At 43.6% G+C, this 23,689-nt stretch overlaps 1 protein-coding gene across 1 annotated transcript in view; it reads left to right on the top strand.

Moving 5' to 3' along the window:
• TMEM35B (transmembrane protein 35B) overlaps positions 1 to 22,951 on the top strand; it is a 68,208-nt gene extending 45,257 nt beyond the window's left edge. The window contains exons 2-3 of the mRNA XM_077295796.1: positions 11,457 to 11,637; positions 22,523 to 22,951. Coding sequence (XP_077151911.1) covers positions 11,457 to 11,637; positions 22,523 to 22,653 — 312 coding nt within the window. The 3' untranslated portion in view covers positions 22,654 to 22,951. The remainder of the gene's footprint in view (positions 1 to 11,456; positions 11,638 to 22,522) is intronic.
• Positions 22,952 to 23,689: the final 738 nt, after the last annotated feature.

Genomic DNA, 23,689 nt, shown 5'->3' with positions numbered 1-23,689 from the left:
ATTGTCTAGTCAAACCACAAAAAGTATTTGCAAGACATTGGGCTACAAACCAGACATCCAGTACAGCTGTGCATTGATCTCACTCCACTGTTGAAAGGCTATAATGGTGCAAAGCAAGATGGCAATGGAAGTCAGCACTTGGACACAATGGTAGCCAAAGATCGGTCTGGAGACCGCATGGGCAATGTCATAAAGATTCCTTCATCAGGATATGTGAAAGTGTCTCAGGAACCATTTTTCAACATGAGCATACGTTCCTTGTGCAACTGAGCAGCCTGAGTGACCTAAACGTGCTATCACCGATCATAATGGAGAAGTCATTGGTCTTCAATTGCACAGGGAGCTGACAGCAGGAAATCTTGCTGATTTACCTGTAAAAGTGCATTCAGAACATTTCTCAGACAGCCATTAAAGGGAATCTGTCAGCCGGGTTTTACTATGTAATCTGAGAACACCATGAAGTAGGGGCTGAGGCACTGATTTCAGGCGGGTCACTTAAGAGGCTGTGTGCTGTTGTTTCAATACAATCCGTGTTTTATCAACAGTAGATTATCACTGTCAGAATAGCTGCCCATGTGCCTCGTGGTCCAACCCCGCCCCTAGCGTTGATTAGCAGTGGCTATACAATGTACATAGAAAGCTGCTAATCAGTAGTGCGTCTACAGTTAGCTTTCTGAGCATTGCTACATGTACAGCAGAGAACATAATTTACTGGATGCAGCAGTTGTGATACAAAGTTATACATCGCTAGAATAAGGGTCTTTTTCTCTACATAAGCTGCTCTCAGATGAGGTAGCAAAAACCTGGTGACAGATTCCCTTTAATAACTTAATTGCTTGTATGCCAAGGTGTGTAAGTTCATGGATTTCTGCATATGGCGCTCGTATTTTACATTGAATAACTGGAGGCGTCTTGACTTTTTTTTCCCCCCCCTGTTTTCATAGTTTGTATATCATTAGCATATCTATCAAATGAATCGTCATCAGGGGGTAGTGATGATGTCACTCGTTGATCTATCATTGTCCTCTGATAATGATTAGTTTGAGGGTGGTGCTAGAAGCTGTGGAGCAGCGCTGGTATCTTTCGCTTACTATGTCTCTCCTACTGACGCTGTCTTGATTCCCTTTTAGAAGATGCGGCGGTGGGGATAGAATAAGGCCATGTGCACACGCTGCGGATTCCATTGCAGAATTTTCCGCAGCGGTTTTGATAAATCCGCAGTGCAAAACCGCTGCGGTTTTTACTGCGGATTTAGCGCGGTTTTTATTGCGGTTTCCGCTGCGGGTTTTCACCTGCAGTTTCCTATTGGAGCAGGTGAAAAACCTCTGCGGATTCCGCACAAAGAATTGACATGCTGCGGAAAATAAACCGCTGCGTTTCCGCGTGTTTTTTTCCGCAGCATGTGCACTGCGGATTTCATTTCCCATAGCTTTACATGGTACTGTAAATGCATGGGAAACCGCTGCGGATCCGCAGCAAAATCCGCAGCGTGTGCACATACCCTTAGAGTGCGGGCGCTGCACTCTTCTCACCTGCAGAGTCTATCACCATGCATCCAGGACATCTTCAGAGGACGGTAATGCCAGAAACTGTACTAACAGCAGTGCTGCCTTCAGATGACGTCCTGTTCTAGGAGGGGCGATGGACACTGCCGGGAGTGACTGCAGCCCCAACCTCCTGTGACGTCCAATTTGTAAAATGTCTCAGGAAGTGAATTAAAAAAACACATTTTGGGATTAGCTAGATAAAGTGAATTGTGGGGTATTTTGAAACAAAGCTAATAAAAAAAAAAGTGGTTAGGGTGTAAAGATAGATATTCAGAAAATATAATTTAAGTGCCAGACCACCCCTTTAAAGTGAAAAACCAATAGGGGCTGGCTATCTTGCAGCACTGGGGTTGTGGGGTGTATACACATGAGCTTGTCAGATAATTACTGTATGGCCGGCCTCACACTAGCGAGTTTTACGGACGTATGAGCGCAGAAAATACACCCGTAAAATACGCATAACACACGGCCCAATGATTCTCTATGGCCCAGCTCCTATCAGCCGTATTTTACTGATCCGTATTATACGGTCTTGTACGGCCGTAGAAAATCGCAGCATGCTGCGTTTGTCACCGTATTGCGCAAAAAAATCGCCAATGAAAGTCTATGGGGGCGAGAAAAATACGGATTACACACGGACCAGCAGTGTGACTTGCGAGAAATACGCAGCGGTGTTAGAGAAAAGCCGGTAATTCAATTGCCGGCTTTTCATTTCTCCTTCCCAAACCCGACATGATATGAGACATGGTTTACATACAGTAAACCATCTCATATCCCTTTTTTTTTTTTGCATATTCCACACTGTTAATGTTAGTAGTGTGTATGTGCAAAATTTGGGCGCTGTAGTTTGTAAAATAAAGGGTTAAATCGCGGAAAAAATTGGCGTCGGCTCCCACGCAATTTTCTCCGCCAGAGTGGTAAAGCCAGTGACTGAGGGCAGATATTAATAGCCTAGAGCAGGTCCATGGTTATTGGCCCCCCCTGGCTACAAACATCTGCCCCCAGCCACCCCAGAAAAGGCACATCTGGAAGATGCGCCTATTCTGGCACTTGGCCACTCTCTTCCCACTCCCGTGTAGCGGTGGGATATGGGGTAATGAAGGGTTAATGTCACCTTGCTATTGTAAGGTGACATTAAGCCAGGTTAATAATGGAGAGGCGTCAATTATGACACATCCATTATTAATCCAATAGTACTAAATGGTTAATAAAACACACACACATGATTACAAAGTATTTTAATGAAATAAAGACACGTTGTTGTAATATTTTATTAGACTCTTAATACACCTGAAGACCCTCGTCACCTGGAACAAAGTTACAAAAAAACAAACAACAATATTCCATACCTTCCGTCGTTATGTCCCACGATGTAAATCCATCTGAAGGGGTTAAATCATTTTACAGCCAGGAGCTGTGCTAATGCACCCGCTCGTGCCTGTAAAACCCCGGGGAATGAATGGAAAGCTGGGTGATCTGTAGTTACCTTGTGTTGCGGTGAGGCGCCCTCTGCTGGATGTCCTCATATGAACTCGAGCGTGGGAACTTTTCCAAGGCTTCTCACATATCTCGCGCGGAATTAAATATAAATACAGTATATATATATATATATATGTGTGTGTGTGTGTCTCAATGACATATATATATATATATATATATATATATATATATATATATATATATATATATATATATATATATATATATATATATACTGCATATATATTTTAACAAACATTTGAGCACATAAATCCATTAGATGTCGGTTTTGCAAGCCTGCGAGAAAATCTTGCAGTACGGATGCCATTCGGATTACATACGGAGGATGCCATGTGCAAAATACGCTGTCACACTATTTTGGGAACATTTCTGCGTATTACGGCCGTAATAAACGGACCGTATTTACATACGCTGAGTGTGAGGCCGGCCAATTTGTAGGTGTATTTTTTAAGTAGTAGTTGTACCCTAATGTTAGCTGTACTTGATGTATACTGTAGATCCTCCCCAGTGAAACATTTACACACAGTTTCTATGTTCACTCCTTGTTTATGAATTGGATATTTGTTAGTTTCTGGGCTCCTTTCTGACTTGCCAAGAAAACCTGGTTTCCTTTGAGAGTGCATGTAAATCTTATATACACAAAGTTCAGTAACTTGGATGAAAAAAACTTTCCTGCCTTCTACTTCAAAAGCTTATGGTAGGTACATAAAAGCTAATCACCTGGTGCACCATTACCACCTGTGAATTTACCAAATTCTTCCCAATTTATTTGCTGAGCACTCCGAAGGATGGCTGTGCTGCTTTTTATTTTTTATAACATTGGGATTCATTCCCAATTGTATTCAACCATGTCATATTTGGTAGTGGGTCATCTATAGCTATATACAGTAGTCTCCCTAGGTCTTATGCACAGCTATTGGCCTGCAGCTCCCTCTGGTGGCCACAAGTTATAATTAGTGTATAAAACATTTTTTTCTTCAATATTTCTCCTTGAACCTGAGATTTTGAAGGTGTAATTAGAAAATGACCCACATTTTTGTTTAAACACATTTTGGTTATGTTTCAGTTTGACCACTATGTGTCATAATATACACTTCGTTTTCTGTAAAGATCACTATTCAGTAGTCATTTCATTCTTGTCACAGGCATATTTATAATAACTTCCTATATATAAATAAAACAAGACAACACCATTCACAATGGCCACAACTCGTCTTCTCCCCCTCTCTATATGAGTTTTGTACATATCACAAAGCATGCTTAAAGGGAAGGTGCCATCCAAAAAAATTTTTTTTACAGCGATTGAAAAAATGTAAAGAATTAATGTTTACATTTCCTTAAAAAATATTATCATTTGTCTATAATTTAGTAAAATATGAAAAATAATTTTAAAAGGTTTGGCATTTCCACTTTTAAACACTAGGGGGAGCAGCTAATGAAATTTGACAAAAACCTAGTGTACAACTAACTCACATTACTGCACTGCAGTAATTATGGGCGGAGTCTGCTGACGTGTGTGATGTCTCCTCTCCTTCCCTTCTGGGTGTTTGCTAAGGGATAAGAGAGGATGATATTCAGGAACCCAGTGAGCAGTCATTTTATTGGCGACTGCAGAGTTATACTGACAAGTAGACAGTCACCGAGGATGGCAGGCAGCAAGGATTCTGGGAGATATGTGGTGGAGGGAGCAGGGTGACAGCAGCACAGAGTATTTCGGGAGAGCAGTGTGCTGGTGTATGGAAGCACCATGTTCAGTGCGCGGAGCAGCCAGGGATTTACATAGAGCGCTGTCTTTTATACACATGGATAGACCGTCTGCTCCACAGAAATCCAGGAAACATTTCTGCGGATTAATGGCCTGTTCTGATCCAGACTTTGCATGCAAAGACCCCATTCCCCTCCTCAGCTCCGGTCTTCTCCATCCTGTCCTGGCGATGTGTGAAAGTGAGGCGACAGGCGAAGTACGGGGTGGCGCTGGGAAGGAAATGTAGCCATATAGTAACGATAAAAATGAGACCCCTCTCTTCAGCTGCCTCACCAGCCCTCCCCTGACTGCACCTAACTGGAGGTCATGCTGCCCCCTCTATTACCCCAGACCCGTGTGCAGCTGTTCAACCAGAACAACCCTAGAATGGGTCCACTTTATGAAGATAATACTGCCATAGTGTTCTCACATAATACCGCCATATATATCAAACATAATACTGTCCTATAGTTCTCACATAATACCATCATATAGATTGCAAATAACGACGCCATAGTGTTCTCACATAATACCGACATATAGATCTCACATAATACCGCCATATAGATCACTCATAATACCGCCATATAGAGCACACAATACCGCCATATAGAGCACATATAATACTGTCCTATAGTTCTCACATAATACCATCATATAGATCGCAAATAACGACGCCATAGTGTTCTCACATAAAACCAATATATAGATCTCACATAATACCGCCATATAGAGCACACATAATACCGCCATATAGATCACACATACCGCCATACAGAGCACACATAATACCGCCATATATAGCACACATTATGCCGCCATATACTTCACACATAATACCGCCATATACACTCACCGGCCACTTTATTAGGTACACCTGTCCAACTTCTTGTTAACACTTAATTTCTAATCAGCCAATCACATGGCGGCAACTCAGTGCATTTAGGCATGTAGACATGGTCAAGACAATCTCCTGCAGTTCAAACCGAGCATCAGTATGGGGAAGGAAGGTGATTTGAGTGCCTTTGAACGTGGCATGGTTGTTGGTGCCAGAAGGGCTGGTCTGAGTATTTCAGAAACTGCTGATCTACTGGGATTTTCACGCACAACCATCTCTAGGGTTTACAGAGAATGGTCCGAAAAAGAAAAAAAATCCAGTGAGCGGCAGTTCTGTGGGCGGAAATGCCTTGTTGATGCCAGAGGTCAGAGGAGAATGGGCAGACTGGTTCGAGCTGATAGAAAGGCAACAGTGACTCAAATCGCCACCCGTTACAACCAAGGTAGGCCTAAGAGCATCTCTGAACGCACAGTGCGTCGAACTTTGAGGCAGATGGGCTACAGCAGCAGAAGACCACACCAGGTATCACTCCTTTCAGCTAAGAACAGGAAACTGAGGCTACAATTTGTACAAGCTCATCGAAATTGGACAGTAGAAGATTGGAAAAACGTTGCTTGGTCTGATGAATCTCGATTTCTGCTGCGACATTCGGATGGTAGGGTCAGAATTTGGCGTAAACAACATGAAAGCATGGATCCATCCTGCCTTGTATGGAGCATCTTTGGGATGTGCAGCCGACAAATCTGCGGCAACTGTGTGATGCCATCATGTCAATATGGACCAAAATCTCTGAGGAATGCTTCCAGCACCTTGTTGAATCTATGCCACGAAGAATTGAGGCAGTTCTGAAGGCAAAAGGCGGTCCAACCCGTTACTAGCATGGTGTACCTAATAAAGTGGCCGGTGAGTGTAGATCTCACATAATACCGCCATATAGATCACACATAATACCGCCATATGCTTCTCACATAACGACGCCATATAGATCTCACATAATACCGCCATATAGATCACACATAACGGGGGAGAGGAGTGCATAGGAGAGGATTAGATACACAGCTCAGCAGTCAGTATCACACAGGACAGTATTAGGTACACAGCTCAGTCAGTATCATACAGGATAGGATTAGATACATGGCTCAGCCGTCAATATCACAAAGCATAGCATTAGATACACAGCTCAGCAGTCAATATCACACAGGGGAGGATTAGATACACATCTCAGCACAGTAACACACAGAATAGGATTAGATACACGACTCAGCACACAGTATCCCACAGGAGAGGATTAGATACACATCTCAGCACAGTATCACACAGGGTAGGATTAGATACATGGCTCAGCAGACAGCATCACACAGGAGAGGATTAGATACATGTCTCAGCACAGTATCACACAGGGTAGGATTAGATACATGGCTCAGCAGACAGTATCACACAGGATAGGATTAGATACACGGCTCAGCAGACAGTATCACACAGGAGAGGATTAGATGCAGGGCTCAGCAGACTTATCACACAGTAGAAGAGTAGATACACAGCTCAGCAAAGTATCACACAGGAGAGGATTAGATACACAGCTCAGCAAAGTCACACAGGAGAGGATTAGATACACAGCTCAGTTAGTATCACACAGGATAGGATTAGATGCATGGCTCAGCAGACAGTATCACACAGGAGAGGATTAGATACACAGTCAGCACAGTAACACACATGGGAGGAGATAACTGCTCAGAGTCGGCACCACAAAGGATAGGATTAGAGTGCCTCTCCCCCTCCCCACTGATACTTACTTCACGGCTCCCTGCTGAGTCCTTGCTCCCACCCGTCCTTGGTCTCCTCCTCCTCCTCCTATAACCGCAGGGCTCCTGCGATTATCCTGGGAAGCTGGAGCTCACAGATGCACTGTGAGCTCCAGGAAGATGGCGCTGATCTCCTGCCTCTGCTGTGATGTGGACGGCTCAGGGGGCGTGGCCAGACACAGCAGGGAGCAGCTTATAATGCTAGGTATGGGGTCAGGAGCCGACCGCAGATCTCTATGCCCAGGGCTGCCGTATTTGCAGAGTGTAAGTGTCGTGCAACTACACTTACACTCCTGCAAAGCAAAATGGCGGCGCCCAGTGGCTGAAAAAAAAATTAATAATAAAAAAAATGTTAAAGTTAAAAAATGTAAATTTGTATTAAAAATAATTGTTTATATAAACAATCATTTTTAATACAAAAAATAAAATGTGGCACCTTTCCTTTAAAACACTAGACCATAAAAGTCAAAGAACATCTTTTGACTTATTTCCTTTGTCCATATGGCTGCTGTATAACATATTTCTAAATTTTGTTAAAGGGAATCTGTCAGCAGGTATTTGCTATGTAGCCTGAGAGCAGCATGATGTAGGGGCTGAGTGCCTGATTCCGGCTATGTGTCACTTGCTGGTCTGCCCACTGTTATTTTGATGTTTTCTCTGCTGCAAATATAGCAGTGCTTGGTTGCTTAGCCCTGCATAATCCCACCCACACCACTGATTGACAGCCTTCTGTGTACACCGTAGATTGATATAAAGCTATTAATTGGTGGTGGAACGTGATTATACAGAGCAGTTAACTAGGAGGCATGAGACATCTAGTCCTTTATTGATAATTTACTGCTGATAAAACATTGACTTGTAAGTGACATCACTGAAATCAGGCTCTCAGCCCCCTACATCTGCAGCTCTCAGATTGCATAGCAAACACCTGCTGACAGATTCGCTTTAACTGCCCAGGCAAGATGGCTGACCCATAATCATATATGGAAAATTGTAACATTGTATTCTTATACTATCACAAACACAAAATCATATTACACATAAAAGATCATCATAATATGCATATTTGACTTTTTTAGTTTTGTCTTTAGTTTAAGATACATTTCTTTTTAGAACAAATGCACCCTAACAACTTGATACATTAATTATAAGACTTATCTGGTAGGTTCTGACAAGGAGAACATTAAAGCGGTCGCTGTTCCAGCAATGTTGATGCCTGCAGCCAGTCTGCGGCAGTTTCCCTCTCACTTTGTTGGACCTGACCTACATCTAGAGGAAGTTAGGTTATGTTTCCACGGTCCGGAATGGCAGTGCTTTGGACGCAGTGGACACCCGCCCCGTCCAAAGAGCTCCCGGCTTTTGTATGCATGGTGATTCCGCATGTGTTCAATGAAGACGGAGCATCTCCGCAAGATAAATAGACATGCTGCGGTCTATAAAGAAGTGCCGCGTGTGCGTATACAGAGGTCTGCCACCTGCGTCTTTGTACGCTTAGTGGATATGGGATTTCATAAAATCCCCTCCACTGTGCTGTAACATCTGGAGGCTGCGGATTGGGCGCTGCGGCTCAACGCAGCGTCCAATCCGCAGCAAATACGCCACGTGGAAGCATACCCTAAGAGAGCAGCAGCTCGTTCTCACTACTTCCGTATGTCGGTTTTGTCCGAAGGAAGTGAGAGGGAAGTTATGACTAACTCGCCCAAGCCCGGGAGAGGCAGTGACATTTCTGGAATGGTTCCTGCACCTGAGGTGAGAATAGGTGTTATTATTTTACATGACGGAACGATTGTTATTTAGAAGAGGTTGTCAGAGTAGTAGTCTGAGTAATTCTGGCGTAAATAGCTTTTAAAAGTTGTAATTTTTTAGTGTATCGCAAGTTTTTTTTTCTGCAATGTAATGTGTATGTTTTACCTTCCCAATTAGTTTTTCAGTGGTGAAGAACAAAATTCCTGGCTGCAATAAATCTACCGTATATACCCGAGTATAAGCCGACCCGAGTATAAGCCGATCCCCCTAATTTTGCCACAAAAAACTGGGAAAACTTATTGACTCGAGTATAAGCCTAGGGTAGGAAATGCAGCAGCTACCGGTGAATTTCAAAAATAAAAATAGATGCTCCATACCGTTCATATTGCCCCATAAGATGCTCCATATAAAGCTGTGCCACATATAATGCTCCATACATTTCATTATGGCCCTATAGATGCTCCATATAAAACTGTGCCATATAGAATGCTCCATACATTTCATTATGGCCCCATAGATGCTCCATATAAAACTGCCATATAGAATGCTCCATACATTTCATTATGGCCCCATAGATGCTCCACATAAAACTGTGCCACATATAATGCTCCATACTGTTCATTATTGCCCCATAAGATGCTCCATATAAAGCTATGCCACATATAATGCTCCATACTGTTCATTATTGCCCCATAAGATGCTCCATATAAAGCTGTGCCATATATAATGCTCTGCACCGTTCATTATGGCCCCATAGATGCTCCATATAAAGCTGTGCCATATAGAATGCTCTGCACTGTTGATTATGGCCCCATAGATGCTCCATATAAAGCTGTGCCATGTATAATGCTCCATACCGTTGATTATTGCCCCATAGATGCTCCATATAAAGCTGTGTCATATAGAATGCTCTGCACCGTTCATTATGGCCCCATAGATGCTCCATATAAAGCTGTGCCATGTATAATGCTCCATACCGTTGATTATTGCCCCATAGATGCTCCATATAAAGCTGTGCCATATAGAATGCTCTGCACTGTTCATTATGGCCCCATAGATGCTCCTTATAAAGCTGTGCCATATAGAATGCTCTGCACCGTTTATTATGGCCCCATAGATGCTCCTTATAAAGCTGTGCCATATAGAATGCTCTGCACCGTTCATTATTGCCCCATAGATGCTCCATATAAAGCTGTGCAATATATAATGCTACTGCTGCTGCAATAAAAAAAAAAAAAATGACATACTCACCTCTCTTGCTGCCCGCAGCTCCTCAGCGTCCCGTCTCGGCGTCTCTCCGCACTGACTGTTCAGGCAGAGGGCAGCGCGCAGATTAGTACGTCATCGCACCCTCTGACCTGAACAGTCAGAGCAAGAGGACGGGAAGACGGAGCGGCGCCCGGCGTGTGGAACGTGGACAGGTAAATATGTAATACTCACCTGCTCCCGGCGTCCCTGGCTCCTTATCCCGGACAGATGGTCTCCGGGTGCCGCAGCCTCTTCCTCTGTCAGCGGTCACCGTTACCGCTCATTAGAGGAATGAATATGCGGCTCCACCCCTATGGGAGTGGAGTCCATATTCATAACTTTAATGAGCGGTCCCACGTGACCGCTGAACAGGGGAAGAGCTGCAGCACCCGAAGACCATGGGACAGGCAGGGGGAGCGCCAGGAGCCGCGGAAGCAGGTGAGTATGCGACAGACCTCTCTCCCCCTCACCCGCCGACCCTGCCGCCGACCATGACTCGAGTATAAGCCGAGAGGGGCACTTTCAGCCCAAAACTTTGGGCTTAAAATCTCGGCTTATACTCGAGTATATACGGTAGTTGAGATCTGCAATTGCCTCTGCATTGCCGCTGACATTTGAATGACAAGTACTCTATAAATTCATGGATAGACTGCTTTCTAGAACAGGAGCAGCTCTTATATGGTCTGTCTCCTTTAGACTGAGCCGTGTGCACATACCCTTAGGATTCATAGAGGGATGGTGGAGGGTTCCATCAATGACCTTTATATGTATGTGCACTGGTTATGTCCTAACAAGCACCAACACTGTTTTGAACAGCTGACATGTGCCCGGAATAGCCGTGGGTGGAATTGCAATCCACCCACCCATTTTGTCATCTTATTACCAAAATGGTCTTAAATTGTCATCTTTCTCCTTCTGGAGATTTTGTGTGTGTGGGTACCTCCTCCCTGAAGAGGGCCTTATCTATTTTAATTTTTCTATGACACTATACAAAAGTGTAATTTATTTTACTTCTCTTTTTTTGTATACAGAAGTCTCAGTTTGTTCAGTTTGCTGATGTGTTCCCAATCAAAGACTTTGGTTTCAAGCCTGATCCGTACCAATACTTGCAGGCAGTGGGATGGATAGAACTGGTGGCTGGAATACTGCTGGCTTTTGGTCCTCGGATTCTTCAAGAGATTAGCAACCTTGTGCTTTGTATTATTATGATTGGTAAGACTGATTTATTTTTACGGGACCAGTTAAAAGTTTTTTTCTTTAACCCTTTACTAAAATCCAAAGTGCCTTTTGCAGTTCACTCTTCTATAATGTTGGTATTATAGAAATTATTTTATAGCACATATGTATTAATAATGATTAAACAGAAACCTGAAATCTTCATATAGGGAACATTGCAAATGAAAACAATTGTAGAAGTGTTTTTTTTGTTTTTTTTTTGCAATTTTGCTGCACTCAAATTATTTTTTCCCCTTCTTTCCAGTACATTACATTATAATATGAATGATGTCATTCAAAAGTGCGAACTTGTCTTGTCAAAAAACAAACCCTCATATGCCTAAGTCAATGGAAAAATAGATGTTATAGCTTGGAAGAAGGAGAGTAAAAAACGGAAAAAACAGTCATAACGGGAAGGAGTTGATGAAGCAGATGGAGTCATTTCGCTTTGTCTAACCTCCTTTTAAAATAGGTCTACCTCTTTGAGGCGAACACAAAAGTGAAGTCAGCCACACTTGTGGTTATCTCATAAAGAGACTCCATCTTCTTCAATAAAGGGGTTGTCCGGTCCAAATTGATAAGTCTTTAGTGAGATTAGTGTGTGATTGCAGACTTATAAATCGCCCAGCACACGCACTGTACGCTGCGGGGATTCGCCGGTTTCTCTGCGGAGACCGGTGGGTATGTGAGTTCTACATGCTCGCGGCCATTGTGAGTGGCCTCGCTCCATACACTTTTGTGGTGGTTCTCCTGATACAGGAGATGACTGGTGGTGGTAGTGGTGGTGGTTCTCCTGGTACAGGAGATGGCTGGTGGTGGTGGTTCTCCTGATACAGGGGATGACTAGTGGTGGTGGTTCTCCTGATACAGAAGATGACTGGTGGTGGTGGTTCTCCTGATATAGAAGATGACTGTTGGTGGTGGTTCTGCTGATATAGAAGATGACTGGTGGTGGTGGTTCTGCTGATATAGAAGATGACTCGTGGTTATCCTGATACAGGAGATGACTGGTGGTGGTGGTTCTCCTGACACAGGAGATGACTGGTGGTGGTTCTCCTGATACAGAAGATGACTGGTGGTGGTGGTTCTGCGGATACAGAAGATGACTGGTGGTGGTGGTTCTCCTAATACAGAAGATGACAGGTGGTGGTGGTTCTCCTGATACAGTATGTGTGGCATCCGCATTTTTGATATTCTTTTTTTTTTCAACATTACATTTTTCTTGAATTATTCAATTAACAAGCAGATACTTTGCAGTGATAAAAAAGAAAACCAACATTTAGATGGGTGGAGTACAAGGTGAGGGGCTAACGTAACTGATGGCAAGGGGTAAAGGAAGGGGAAAATGAGCCCGGGGGGGGGGGGGGGGGGTTAGTTGCGACTAAATTTAATATATTGAATTAGGAGATGAGTCTGGGGAGTCAGGAGCATCTATACATTATAAAGGTGTGGCAAAGGGAGTGTGGTTGGCGTTAGTGTTTGTTATTGGGAGAGTAAGGTGATATTCCCTAGTCCAAAATCTGTGTACCACGGGGGACAACCACCAAATATGGTATATATCCCCATCAGAATCACAACTTCTAAAACCATTGGGAGAGTAGCCGGGAACTGTCTTGGCAACTCTAGCTGGGGTTAGGTACCTTCTAGTTAACACCTTATAGTTTGTCTCTAGCATTAAGGTATTTAGAATTCTGCCGGTTGAAGAGGACCAAATCTGAGACCATTCTGGGTCAGTAAGGGTAGAGCTGATATCAGACTCCTAGCAAGAGGTATAAGTTAAATTACACCTGTGTGAGGTGCAGTTGATATGTGAGTAGAGGAGTGAGATGGTACCTGGGGCTTGTGGATTCTGGCGGCACCTTTGTTCAGAAGGAGTAAATGTGTAAGGCAGAGTGGGGTTTCTCAGCCGTGTGGTAATAAAGTTCTTCAGTTGTAAATGGCGGAATATTTCTCTAGGAAGGAGTTTGTACTTTTCTTGGAGGGCTGGAAATGGAATAATGCCATCAACATTAAATAGGTGGTGGACTTTCGTAATCCCTGCAGTGATCCAAAGACGAAAACTCCAGAGAGACTAATTTCCTGGGGGGAACTGTGAATTGCCCCATAGTGGGGCGAGAGGCAGGAAGTGGGAAATTATGTTCAATTAATATTTTAGGGAATCCCATATTTTGGGTGAATGTGATAGAATTGGATTTATAATTTGTTTGCATTGTGCTGGGAGGATCCATAATAAAGTGTCAAGGGTCATTGGGTGACACTCGGGCTTATAAGGAAAGCCATTGTGGGGGTTCTGAATGAGCGCGGTATAGAGTTAACTAGGCTGCCTGGTAATATTTGGAAAGATTAGGGACTCGCAGACCTCCTTTTAGGCGGTGTCTGTAAAGAGTTGCTCTATTAACTCTGGGCAGACCACCGCTCCCAACAAAAGTGTTAACTAGACGTTGTGCTAATTTGAGGTAGCGTGATGGAACAGGGATAGGAAATATACTGAATAAATAGCGTATTCTGGGGAGAAAAGTCATCTTAATTGCCCGTATCTGACCCAGCCAAGAGAGATGCAGCTTCTCCCAGTTCTGAAGTTGTACACGAAGTTTGCAAAGCATTTTTATTATTATTATTATTATTATACATGTATATAGTGCCATTTATTCCATGGCGCTTTACATGTGAAAAGGGGCAAATATAGACGAGCACAATAAACATGAGCAATACAAGGCACACACAAGTACAGAAGGAGAGAGGACCCTGCCCGCGAGGGCTCACTGTCTACAGGGGATGGGTAAGGATACACGAGGAGAGGGTAGAGCTGATCGTACGGCAGTTCAGCAGACTAAGGATCACTGCAGATTGTAGGCTTGTTGGAAGAGGTGGGTCTTCAGGTTCATTTTGAAGGTTTCCGTGGTAGGCAAGAGTCTGATGTGTTGGGGTAGAGAGTTGCAGAGTATAGGGGAAGCACGGGAGAAGTCTTGTATGCGGTTGTGGGAAGAAGAGATAAGAAGGGAGTAGAGAAGGAGATCTTGAGAGGATCGAAGGTTGCGTGTGGGTAAGTAGCGGGAGACCATGTTGCAGATGTATGGAGGAGACAGGTTGTGGATGACTTTGTATGTCATAGTAAGGGTTTTGAACTGGAGCCTCTGGACAATAGGAAGCCAGTGAAGGGCTTGGCAGAGAGGAGACGCTGGGCAATAACGGGGAGACAGGTGGATTAGTCGGGCAGCAGAGTGTAGGATTGATTGGAGTGGTGTCAGAGTGCTGGAGGGGAGGCCAGAGAGTAGGAGGTTGCAGTAATCAAGGCGGGAGATAAGGGCGTGCACTAGCGTTTTTGTGGTTTCATGGTCAAGGAATGCACGGATCCGGGAAATTTTTTTGATTTTGAGTCAGGAGGAGGCAAGGGCTTGGATATGAGGCTTGAAAGAGAGGGCACAGTCGAGGATCACCCCGAGACACCGAGCATGCGGGACTGGGGAAAGTGAGCAGACATTTTGATGGATAGGTTTGGCGGAGGGTTAGAGTGAGAAGAGGGAAAGATTATGAATTCTGTTGTCCATGTTCAGTTTTAGAAAGCGAGCAGAAAAGAAAGCTGAAATAGCAGACAGACATTGTGGGATTTTGGTGAGTAAGGAGGTGAGGTCGGGTCCAGATAGGTAGATCTGTGTGTCATCGGCGTAGAGATGATACTGCAAACCGTGGGATTCTATGAGCTGTCCCAGGTTGAAGGTTTAGATGGAGAAGAGCAGGAGCCCTAGGACTGAGCTTTGGGGAACACCGACAGACAGGGGGCGAGGTGAGGAGGCGGTGTAGGAGAGGTAGGCACTGAATGTCCGGTCTGTTAGATATGATGAGATCCAGGATAGGGCCAAGTCTGTGATGCCAAGAGATGAGTGAATCTGGAGCAGGAGGGAGTGGTCCACAGTGTCAAAGGCAGAAGACAGGTCCAGGAGAAGGAGGACAGAGTAGTGCCGCTTGCTCTTGGCGATTAGTAGGTCATTGACTTTAGAGCCGTTTCAGTTGAGTGATGCGATCGGAAGCCAGATTGTAACCGGTCAAAGAAGGAGCTGGAGGAGAGGTAGGAGGACCGTTCAAGATGGACATGCTGTTCCAGTAGTTTTGAGGCATAAGGGAGAAGAGATATTGGGCGATGGACATAGGATGGGTCGAGGGAGGGCTTTTTGAGAATGGGTGTGATCGAGGCATTCTTGAAAGATGAGGGGAAGACACCAGTTGTGAGTGAGAGGTTAAAGAGGTGTGTTAGGGTTGGGATGAAGACATTGGCGAGGTTAGGGATGAGGTGGGACGGGAGCGGGTCAAGCGTGCAAGTGGTAAGATGTGATCTTGACAGGAGGGTGGAGAGCTGATCATGGTGAAGTTAGTTTTGGAGGATCAGGGTTGCGCAGCTAAGAGGGGCATTGTGGGATGCAGGCCAAAGCTTTCTCTGATTGTATCGATCTTCTGCTTAAAGATGCAAAGTCTTCAGCAGAAATGAGAGGAGAGGGAGGTGGTGCTGGGGAACGGAGTAGAGAATTGAAAGTGTTGAAAAGCTGTTTATGGTTGTGAGACAGGGAGGATATGAGAGATGAGAAGTAAGTTTGTTTTGCGGCAGTGAGTGTGGACTTGAATCTGGCGAGGGACTGCTTGTATGGGATAAAGTGCTCGGCAGAGCGGGATCTCTTCCATCTCCGCTCAGCAACCCTGAAAGCCCGTCTCAGTTCTTTGGTCAGGCTGGTCAGCCAGGGCTGCCTGTTGATTGTACGAGTTTTGCTGTGCGGGAGGGGGTGGCCGAATCAAGTGCTGCTGTTATTGTGGTGGTGTATAAAGTGGCAGCAGCATCTGTGTCATGTAAGGAAGCCATGTCTGTAAGAGAGAAAAGGGACTCAGATAGTGAGTGTATATTGAGGTGTTTCAGATTTCTGCGAGAGTGGGTGAGTTTATGGAGTGGGGGGTTGCACACGAGGACAGGGAAGAAAATGTCAGTAGGTTGTGGTCTGACAGGGGGAGGGGTGAGTTAGTGAGATTAGTAAGGGAACAGAGGCGGGTGAAGATAAGTTCCAGCGTGTGGCCATCTTTGTGAGTGGCCGCAGAGGACCCCTGAATGAGGCCAAAGGAGGGCCAGTTTGTGGTAAAAGTTTAGAGGCAGCTGCGGTTTAAGTGTCAATGGGGATATTGAAGTCACCCATGATGATAGTGGGGATGTCAGCAGAAAGGAAATGAAGTAGCCAGGTAGTGAAGTGGTCGAGAAAGGTGGAGATGGCTAGTTCTGGGGGGCGGTAGATGACAGCCAGCTGGAGGTTGGAGGGGGAGTAGATGCGGACGGAGTGCACCTCAAACGAGGGAAGAGTAGCAGAAGGTGGTAGCGGAATTGGGGCAAAGGAGCAGGTATCAGACAGGAGCAAGCCAACTCCTCCACCACGTTTGTTGCTGTTGCGAGGGGTGTGAGAGAGATGGAATCCGCCATAGAAAAGTGCAGCTGGAGAGGTTGAGTCACAGGGGGGTGAGCCATATTTCAGTGATGCCAAGGAAGGAGAGTTTGCTGGTGATAAAGAGGTCATGGATATACGACAGTTTGTTGCAGACAGAGCGTGCGTTCCATAGTGCTCCAGGTATGGGGACGGGAGGAGTGGGGCTGGATGAATGGTATGAGGTTATCATCATTGCGAAAGCTTGTAGAGGATCGTGGCAGGGTGTTAGAAATGAGTGTGGGGATGTGTTGAGGAGGGCCAGGATTTGGGGATACGTCGCCAGCAATGAGGAGTAGCAGATAGAGCGTTAGAAGGTGGGAGCTGGATAGGACATGATGTGGCCGTGTGTGTCTGGAGAAAAAGGATTGTATGTGGAGGAATAGTTGTGAGGAGAAGGTGAGATGGCTGGGGAGTATGGTGGGAGAAATGAGTTCCGTATATACTCGAGTATAAGCCAACCCGAGTATAAGCCGAGACCCCTAATTTTGCCACAAAAAACTGGGAAAACTTATTGACTCGAGTATAAGCCTAGGGTGTGAAATGCAGCAGCTACCGGTAAATGTCAAAAATAAAAATAGGTACCAATAAAAGTAAAATTAATTGAGACATCAGTAGGTTGTGTTTTTGAATATCCATATTGAATCAGGAGCCCCATATAATGCTCCATACAGTTCATGATGGGCCCCATATAATGCTCCATAAAGTTTATGATGGGCCCCATAAGATGCTCCATATAAAATGTGCCCTATATAATGCTGCATAAAGGTTGATTATTGCCCCATAAGATGCTCCATAGAGACATTTGCCCCATACAATGCTGCACAAATGTTGATTATGGCCCCATAAGATGCTCCATTGAGACATTTGCCCCATACAATGCTGCATAAAGGTTAATAAGATGCTCCATACAGACATTTGCCCAATATAATGCTGCACAAATGCTGATTATGGCCCCATAAGATGCTCCATTGAGACATTTGCCCCATATAATGCTGCATAAAGATTAATAAGGGCCCCATAATATGCTTCATACATACATTTGCCCCATACAATGCTGCACAAATACTGATTATGGCCCCATAAGATGCTCCATAGAAACATTTGCCTCATATGCTGTTACTGCAATTTTAAAAAAGAAAAAAAAAACATGACATACTCTCCTCTTGTCGCTCAGGCACCCAGCACTTGCAATATTCACCTGTCCCCGTTCCACCGCCGGGCACCGCTCTGTCTTCCGCGTCCTCTGCAGTGACTGTTCAGGCAGAGGGCGCGCACTATACACGTCATCGCGTCCTCTGACCTGAATGTCACAGCCAGAGGACGGGAAGAAGGAGCAGCGCCCGGCGGTGGAATGGGGACACTATTGCGCAGTGCTCACCCTCCCCATTATACTCACCTGCTCCCGGCGCGGTCCCTGCTTCTTTCTTACAGATGGTCTCCGGGCGCTGACAGCTTCTTCCAGCATTGAGCGGTCACTGGTACCGCTCATTACAGTAATGAATATGCGGCTTCACCCCTATGCATCCATATTCATAACTGTAATGAGTGGTACCATGTGACCGCTCAACACAGGAAGAAGCTGTCAGTGCCGGAGACCATCGGAGATGCAGGGACCGCGCCAGGAGCAGGTGAGTATGTGACAGCCGCCGCTCCCCCCTCCCCTGCCGACAATGACTCGAGTATAAGCCGAGAGGGGCACTTTCAGCATTAAAAAAAGGGCTGAAAATCTTGTTATACTCGAGTATATATGGTAGTTCTTTACTAGGTGGAGGCATTGAAGAAGATTGTAAAAAGGACAGTAGTATAGGGGTGAAAGTGAATAGAAACAGAATCATTGCAGTGGTTTTCTTTTCCATTATCTTACAGTCAATTCCAGTCAAATTAAATTCTAATTCAAAGTATTGTAATTAGAAATCTGTAATTTGAAAGATACATGGATCAGACTGAAATCTGGATCAGACTCCTGGGTCTAAATATATCCTCAGCTAAGGGCAATCAGGTGTGAATGAGAAGGTGGGTATGGAGAGGCCAGATGTTGAGAGTTAAGCAAAGGTCATAAAGAGGCAGGGGTTGGAGTGATGACTCAAAGATATGCCAGGATAACCTATTGAGAGACATGAAACAGATCATGGAAACAGGATGATAGGTAAGAAAGCATACCAGAAAAAGATTATATCCAGTGGAGCCGTGGAAAGATGGGTACATTCAGAGGATACCCCATATCATGTCATGTTCAGGTCACCCTGCTGCTCCCCTGCTCTGCTCACTCTTCTCTGCTGGATGTGTGTGTGCAGTGCTGCTGTCACTTGTAGCTCTCCTCCTGCATCACAGAGACCCGCGCAGCAGCCGGAAGGGTAGTTGGCAGAGGAAAGGGACTAAGTTAGCTGTTAAGTTTACACCTTGATATTCAAGGTGATTGGTGGTCCATTGAAAGGGGAAATCTAGTTTGAGCTGCGGGATAATGGTGGCAGGAAGAGATATGTTTATGGCGTGTGATTTAGAATAGTTTATCTGCATGGCTGATATGTGTGGCATCTGCTTTTTTCACGGATACCAAATGTACCCATTATAACCTACTAGAAATAGGCCCGATGCTATCGCATCGGGAGTGCGGTGAAATTGGTCACCGCTATTCCCCATGCCTCGTTATCGCACATGCGTGTAGAGCGCGCAGTTGTGGCTGTTACTACGCATGCGTGGGAGTAGCGGTGATGTGAATGTCACTTGCGCAGGTGCAGTTCGTGGCCACGAACTGCGCCTGCGCAAGTGACACTGCCGTGGTGCCTTATGGGATTCGGGGACAGTGGCTGGAAGTCCCAACTGGCTATTATATATGTAGATGGTGATCTTCATGTGTCTTTGATTTTTCATACAGACCATGTGATCCACACTGAGACATGTCGATTTTTTCCAGCAGCACTTATCACAAGGGCCATTAAAAGTCTATGAGTCCGCTAAAAACACGTACAGCACATGGATGGCATCTATGTGCCGTCCGTGGGCTGAACATATTTAACATTGCAAAGTGTAGGAGAAGCTTTGTAATTTCATTTTTTTTCTTTATCCATAAAAGATGGCACACTGATAGAAAACACTGATATCAGTACCCTTTTTATAATACCGGTTTTATACGGATGTGTTAAGGGAGCCTTAGAACCAGTTAGTTAGTAGTAGTCCATAATACTTGTAGATTGTGAGCCTTCACGGGCAGGGTCCTCTCTCCTACTGTACCAGTTATGACTTGTATTGTTCAAGATTATTGTACTTGTTTTTATTATGTATACCCCTCCTCACTTGTAAAGCGCCATGGAATAAATGGCGCTATAACAATAAATAATAATAATAATAATAATAATAGTCCTTGATCCATGAAATTGGATATCGGAATCCAAAGTGCCTTAGAAAAATTTAAATTATAGTGCAAGGGTTGTTAGTGGTTTTAGAGCTAGCTAATATGTATACTATAATATTGTTCATCTGAAAACATTACTTATTGATATCTCTTATACAACAATGCACTAGCATTGAAAGATGTTGCAAAATGAATTTGTGTGTGTGTGTGTGTATATATATATATATATATATATATATATATATATATATATATATATATATATATATATATATATATATACACATACACATACACATGCACACATACAGTTAGGTCCATATATATTTGGACAGAGACAACATTTTTCTAATTTTGGCTGTAGACATTACCACAATGAATTTTAAACAAAACAATTCAGATGCAGTTGAAGTTCAGACTTTCAGCTTTCATTTGAGGGTATCCACATTAAAATTGGATGAAGAGTTTAGGAGTTTCAGCTCCTTAACATGTGCCACCCTGTTTTTAAAGGGACCAAAAGTAATTGGACAATTGACTCCAAGGCTATTTCATGGACAGGTGTGGGCAATCCCTTCACTGTGTCATTCTAAATTAAGCAGATAAAAGGCCTGGGGTTGATTTGAGGTGTGGTGCTTGCATTTGGAAGGTTTTGCTGTGAAGTAAACATGCGGTCAAAGGAGCTCTCCATGCAGGTGAAAGAAGCCATTCTTAAGCTGCGAAAACTGAAAAAAATCCATCCGAGAAATTGCTACAATATTAGGAGTGGCAAAATCTACAGTTTGGTACATCCTGAGAAAGAAAGAAAGCACTGGTGAACTCATCAATGCAAAAAGACCTGGGCTCCCACGGAAGACAACAGTGGAGGATGATCGCAGAATAATCTCCATGGTGAAGAGAAACCTCTTCACAACAGCCAACCAAGTGAACAACACTCTCCAGGAGGTCGGCGTATCAATATCCAAATCTACCATAAAGAGAAGACTGCATGAAAGTAAATACAGAGGGTTCACTGCATGGTGCAAGCCACTCATGAGCATCAAGAATAAAAAGGCTAGACTGGACTTTGCTAAAAAAACATCTAAAAAAGCCAGCACAGTTCTGGAAGAACATTCTTTGGACAGATGAAACCAAGATCAACCTCTACCAGACTGATGGAAAGGAAAAAGTATGACGAAGGCGTGGTACAGCTCATGATCCAAAGCATACCACATCATCTGTAAAACACGGCGGAGGCAGTGTGATGGCTTGGGCATGCATGGCTGCCAGTGGCACTGGGTCACTAGTGTTTATTGATGATGTGACACAGGACAGAAGCAGCGGAATGAATTCTGAGGTATTCAGAGACATACTATAATTGAGCATGCATTTCACTTGTTAAAGACTAATCTTCAGACAGAAAGGCCCACAAACAAACAGCAACTGAAAACCACCGCAGTGAAGTCCTGGCAGAGCGTCAAAAAGGGGGAAACACAGCGTCTGGTGATGTCCAAGACTTCAGGCAGTCATTGCCAACAAAGGGTTTTCAACCAAGTACTAAAAATGGACAGATTCAATAATTTTAAATAAAATGGTCAATTACTTTTGGTCTCTTTAAAAACAGGGTGGCACATGTTAAGGAGCTGAAACTCCTAAACCCTTCATCCAATTTTAATGTGGATACCCTCAAATGAAAGCTGAAAGTCTGAACTTCAACTGCATCTGAATTGTTTTCTTTAAAATTCATTGTGGTAATGTCTATAACCAAAATTAGAATAATGATGTCTCTGTCCAAATATATATGGACCTAACTGTATATAAACACACGTGAAAAATTGTTTGCTCCTGATTTCCTAATCTTTTGCATGTTTGTCACACTTTTAAATGTTTCAGATCACCAAACAAATTAAAATATTAGACAAATATAACACAAGCAGTTTTTAACTGAAGGTCTTTATTGTTAAAAGAAAAAGAAATCCAAACCTACAGGGCCCTGTGTGAAAAAGTAATATATAGATATATAATGTATATGTATCTGTATATTTGTTTAATATTTAGTATGTGAGTTCTGATAATTGCAGTTTTTGTTTTCTTTTAGGTGCAATTTATACGCTGATAGTTCTGAAGGAACCAATTGCCATGTGTGCTCCAGCCACTGTTTGTTTAGGGCTTCTCTTGCTGCTTAATATTCGTGGCCATGGCAAAAAATCCAAATCGAAGCCTGAGTGAGAAGAACTAAGCGTCACATTGATCAGCATTGGACCAATCGCCTTCCAAAACCTAAATCTGTGTTGCTTTGTGGGAACTTTTAGAAAGTGAAGACTCTTGTAACTGTCTACACTGACTGTTTTTATTCAGCTGTTCGGTATAATATCAAGCTATTCTGTAATTAAAACAAATATTTCTCAGGTTTTACTTTAATGTATAAGAAAAGCTCTGCCATACGCTGTAGTGCCCATGGCAGTGACTAGCTATCTGGCTAGAAAGAATAATCTTTTTTCATTATTAAATATAATTTTCCAATATATATTTCTTTTATTATTAGAGTATTTTGGGGGGCAAAAGGAAAACCATTCCGAAAAACGTTTTTCTTTGGAATTCAGTTGATTCGTGATTTTAGCCAGTTAAAACTGTACGTTAGTACACTGCTTCATAGAAAATAATGCAATTTAGATGTATGACATTTGCCCAAATTGCAACCTTTTGGAGCACTCCCAGCTGAAGACAGGCCTCGGCTTTATTCTGAAGATGGTAAAAGGTGTCCTCATGGCATCATAACAGTAATGGCTGTGTTACATATTGCGTGGCCTGTATTAACGCATCGGTATTCTACAATATGTATGTATGTTTGTATATAGCAGCCACATAGTATATAGCACAGGCCACATCGTATTTGTCTGCTATATACTACATGGCTCCTATATACTACGTGGCCTGTGCTATATACTATGTGGCTGCTATATACATACATGCATATTCTAGAATACCCGATGCGTTAGAATCGGGCCACCATCTAGTGGCATCATAACAGTAATGGCTGGGTCATTCCATGTCAAGTGAACCAATGATTTTTACCACTATATTTTTAATTCTTTTGAGATTTTGTTATTTGGTAATAGTGTGTCAGAGAATGCAAAATGTAAAGAAGAAAAAAATTCTAGATTTTTTTTTTTATTTTTTATTGATTTTCAAAGTTCGGAAAAAGTGCGAATTTCGGTGTTGCCTGCCTTTACATTTCTCCCCATAACTCAGGCTAGAAAAGAGA

This window comes from Ranitomeya variabilis, chromosome 3, assembly GCF_051348905.1.
Source record: "Ranitomeya variabilis isolate aRanVar5 chromosome 3, aRanVar5.hap1, whole genome shotgun sequence".
Lineage (NCBI taxonomy): Eukaryota > Metazoa > Chordata > Amphibia > Anura > Dendrobatidae > Ranitomeya > Ranitomeya variabilis.
Note: the sequence above shows the minus strand (reverse complement) of the source record. Positions and strands in the feature narration are given on the sequence as shown.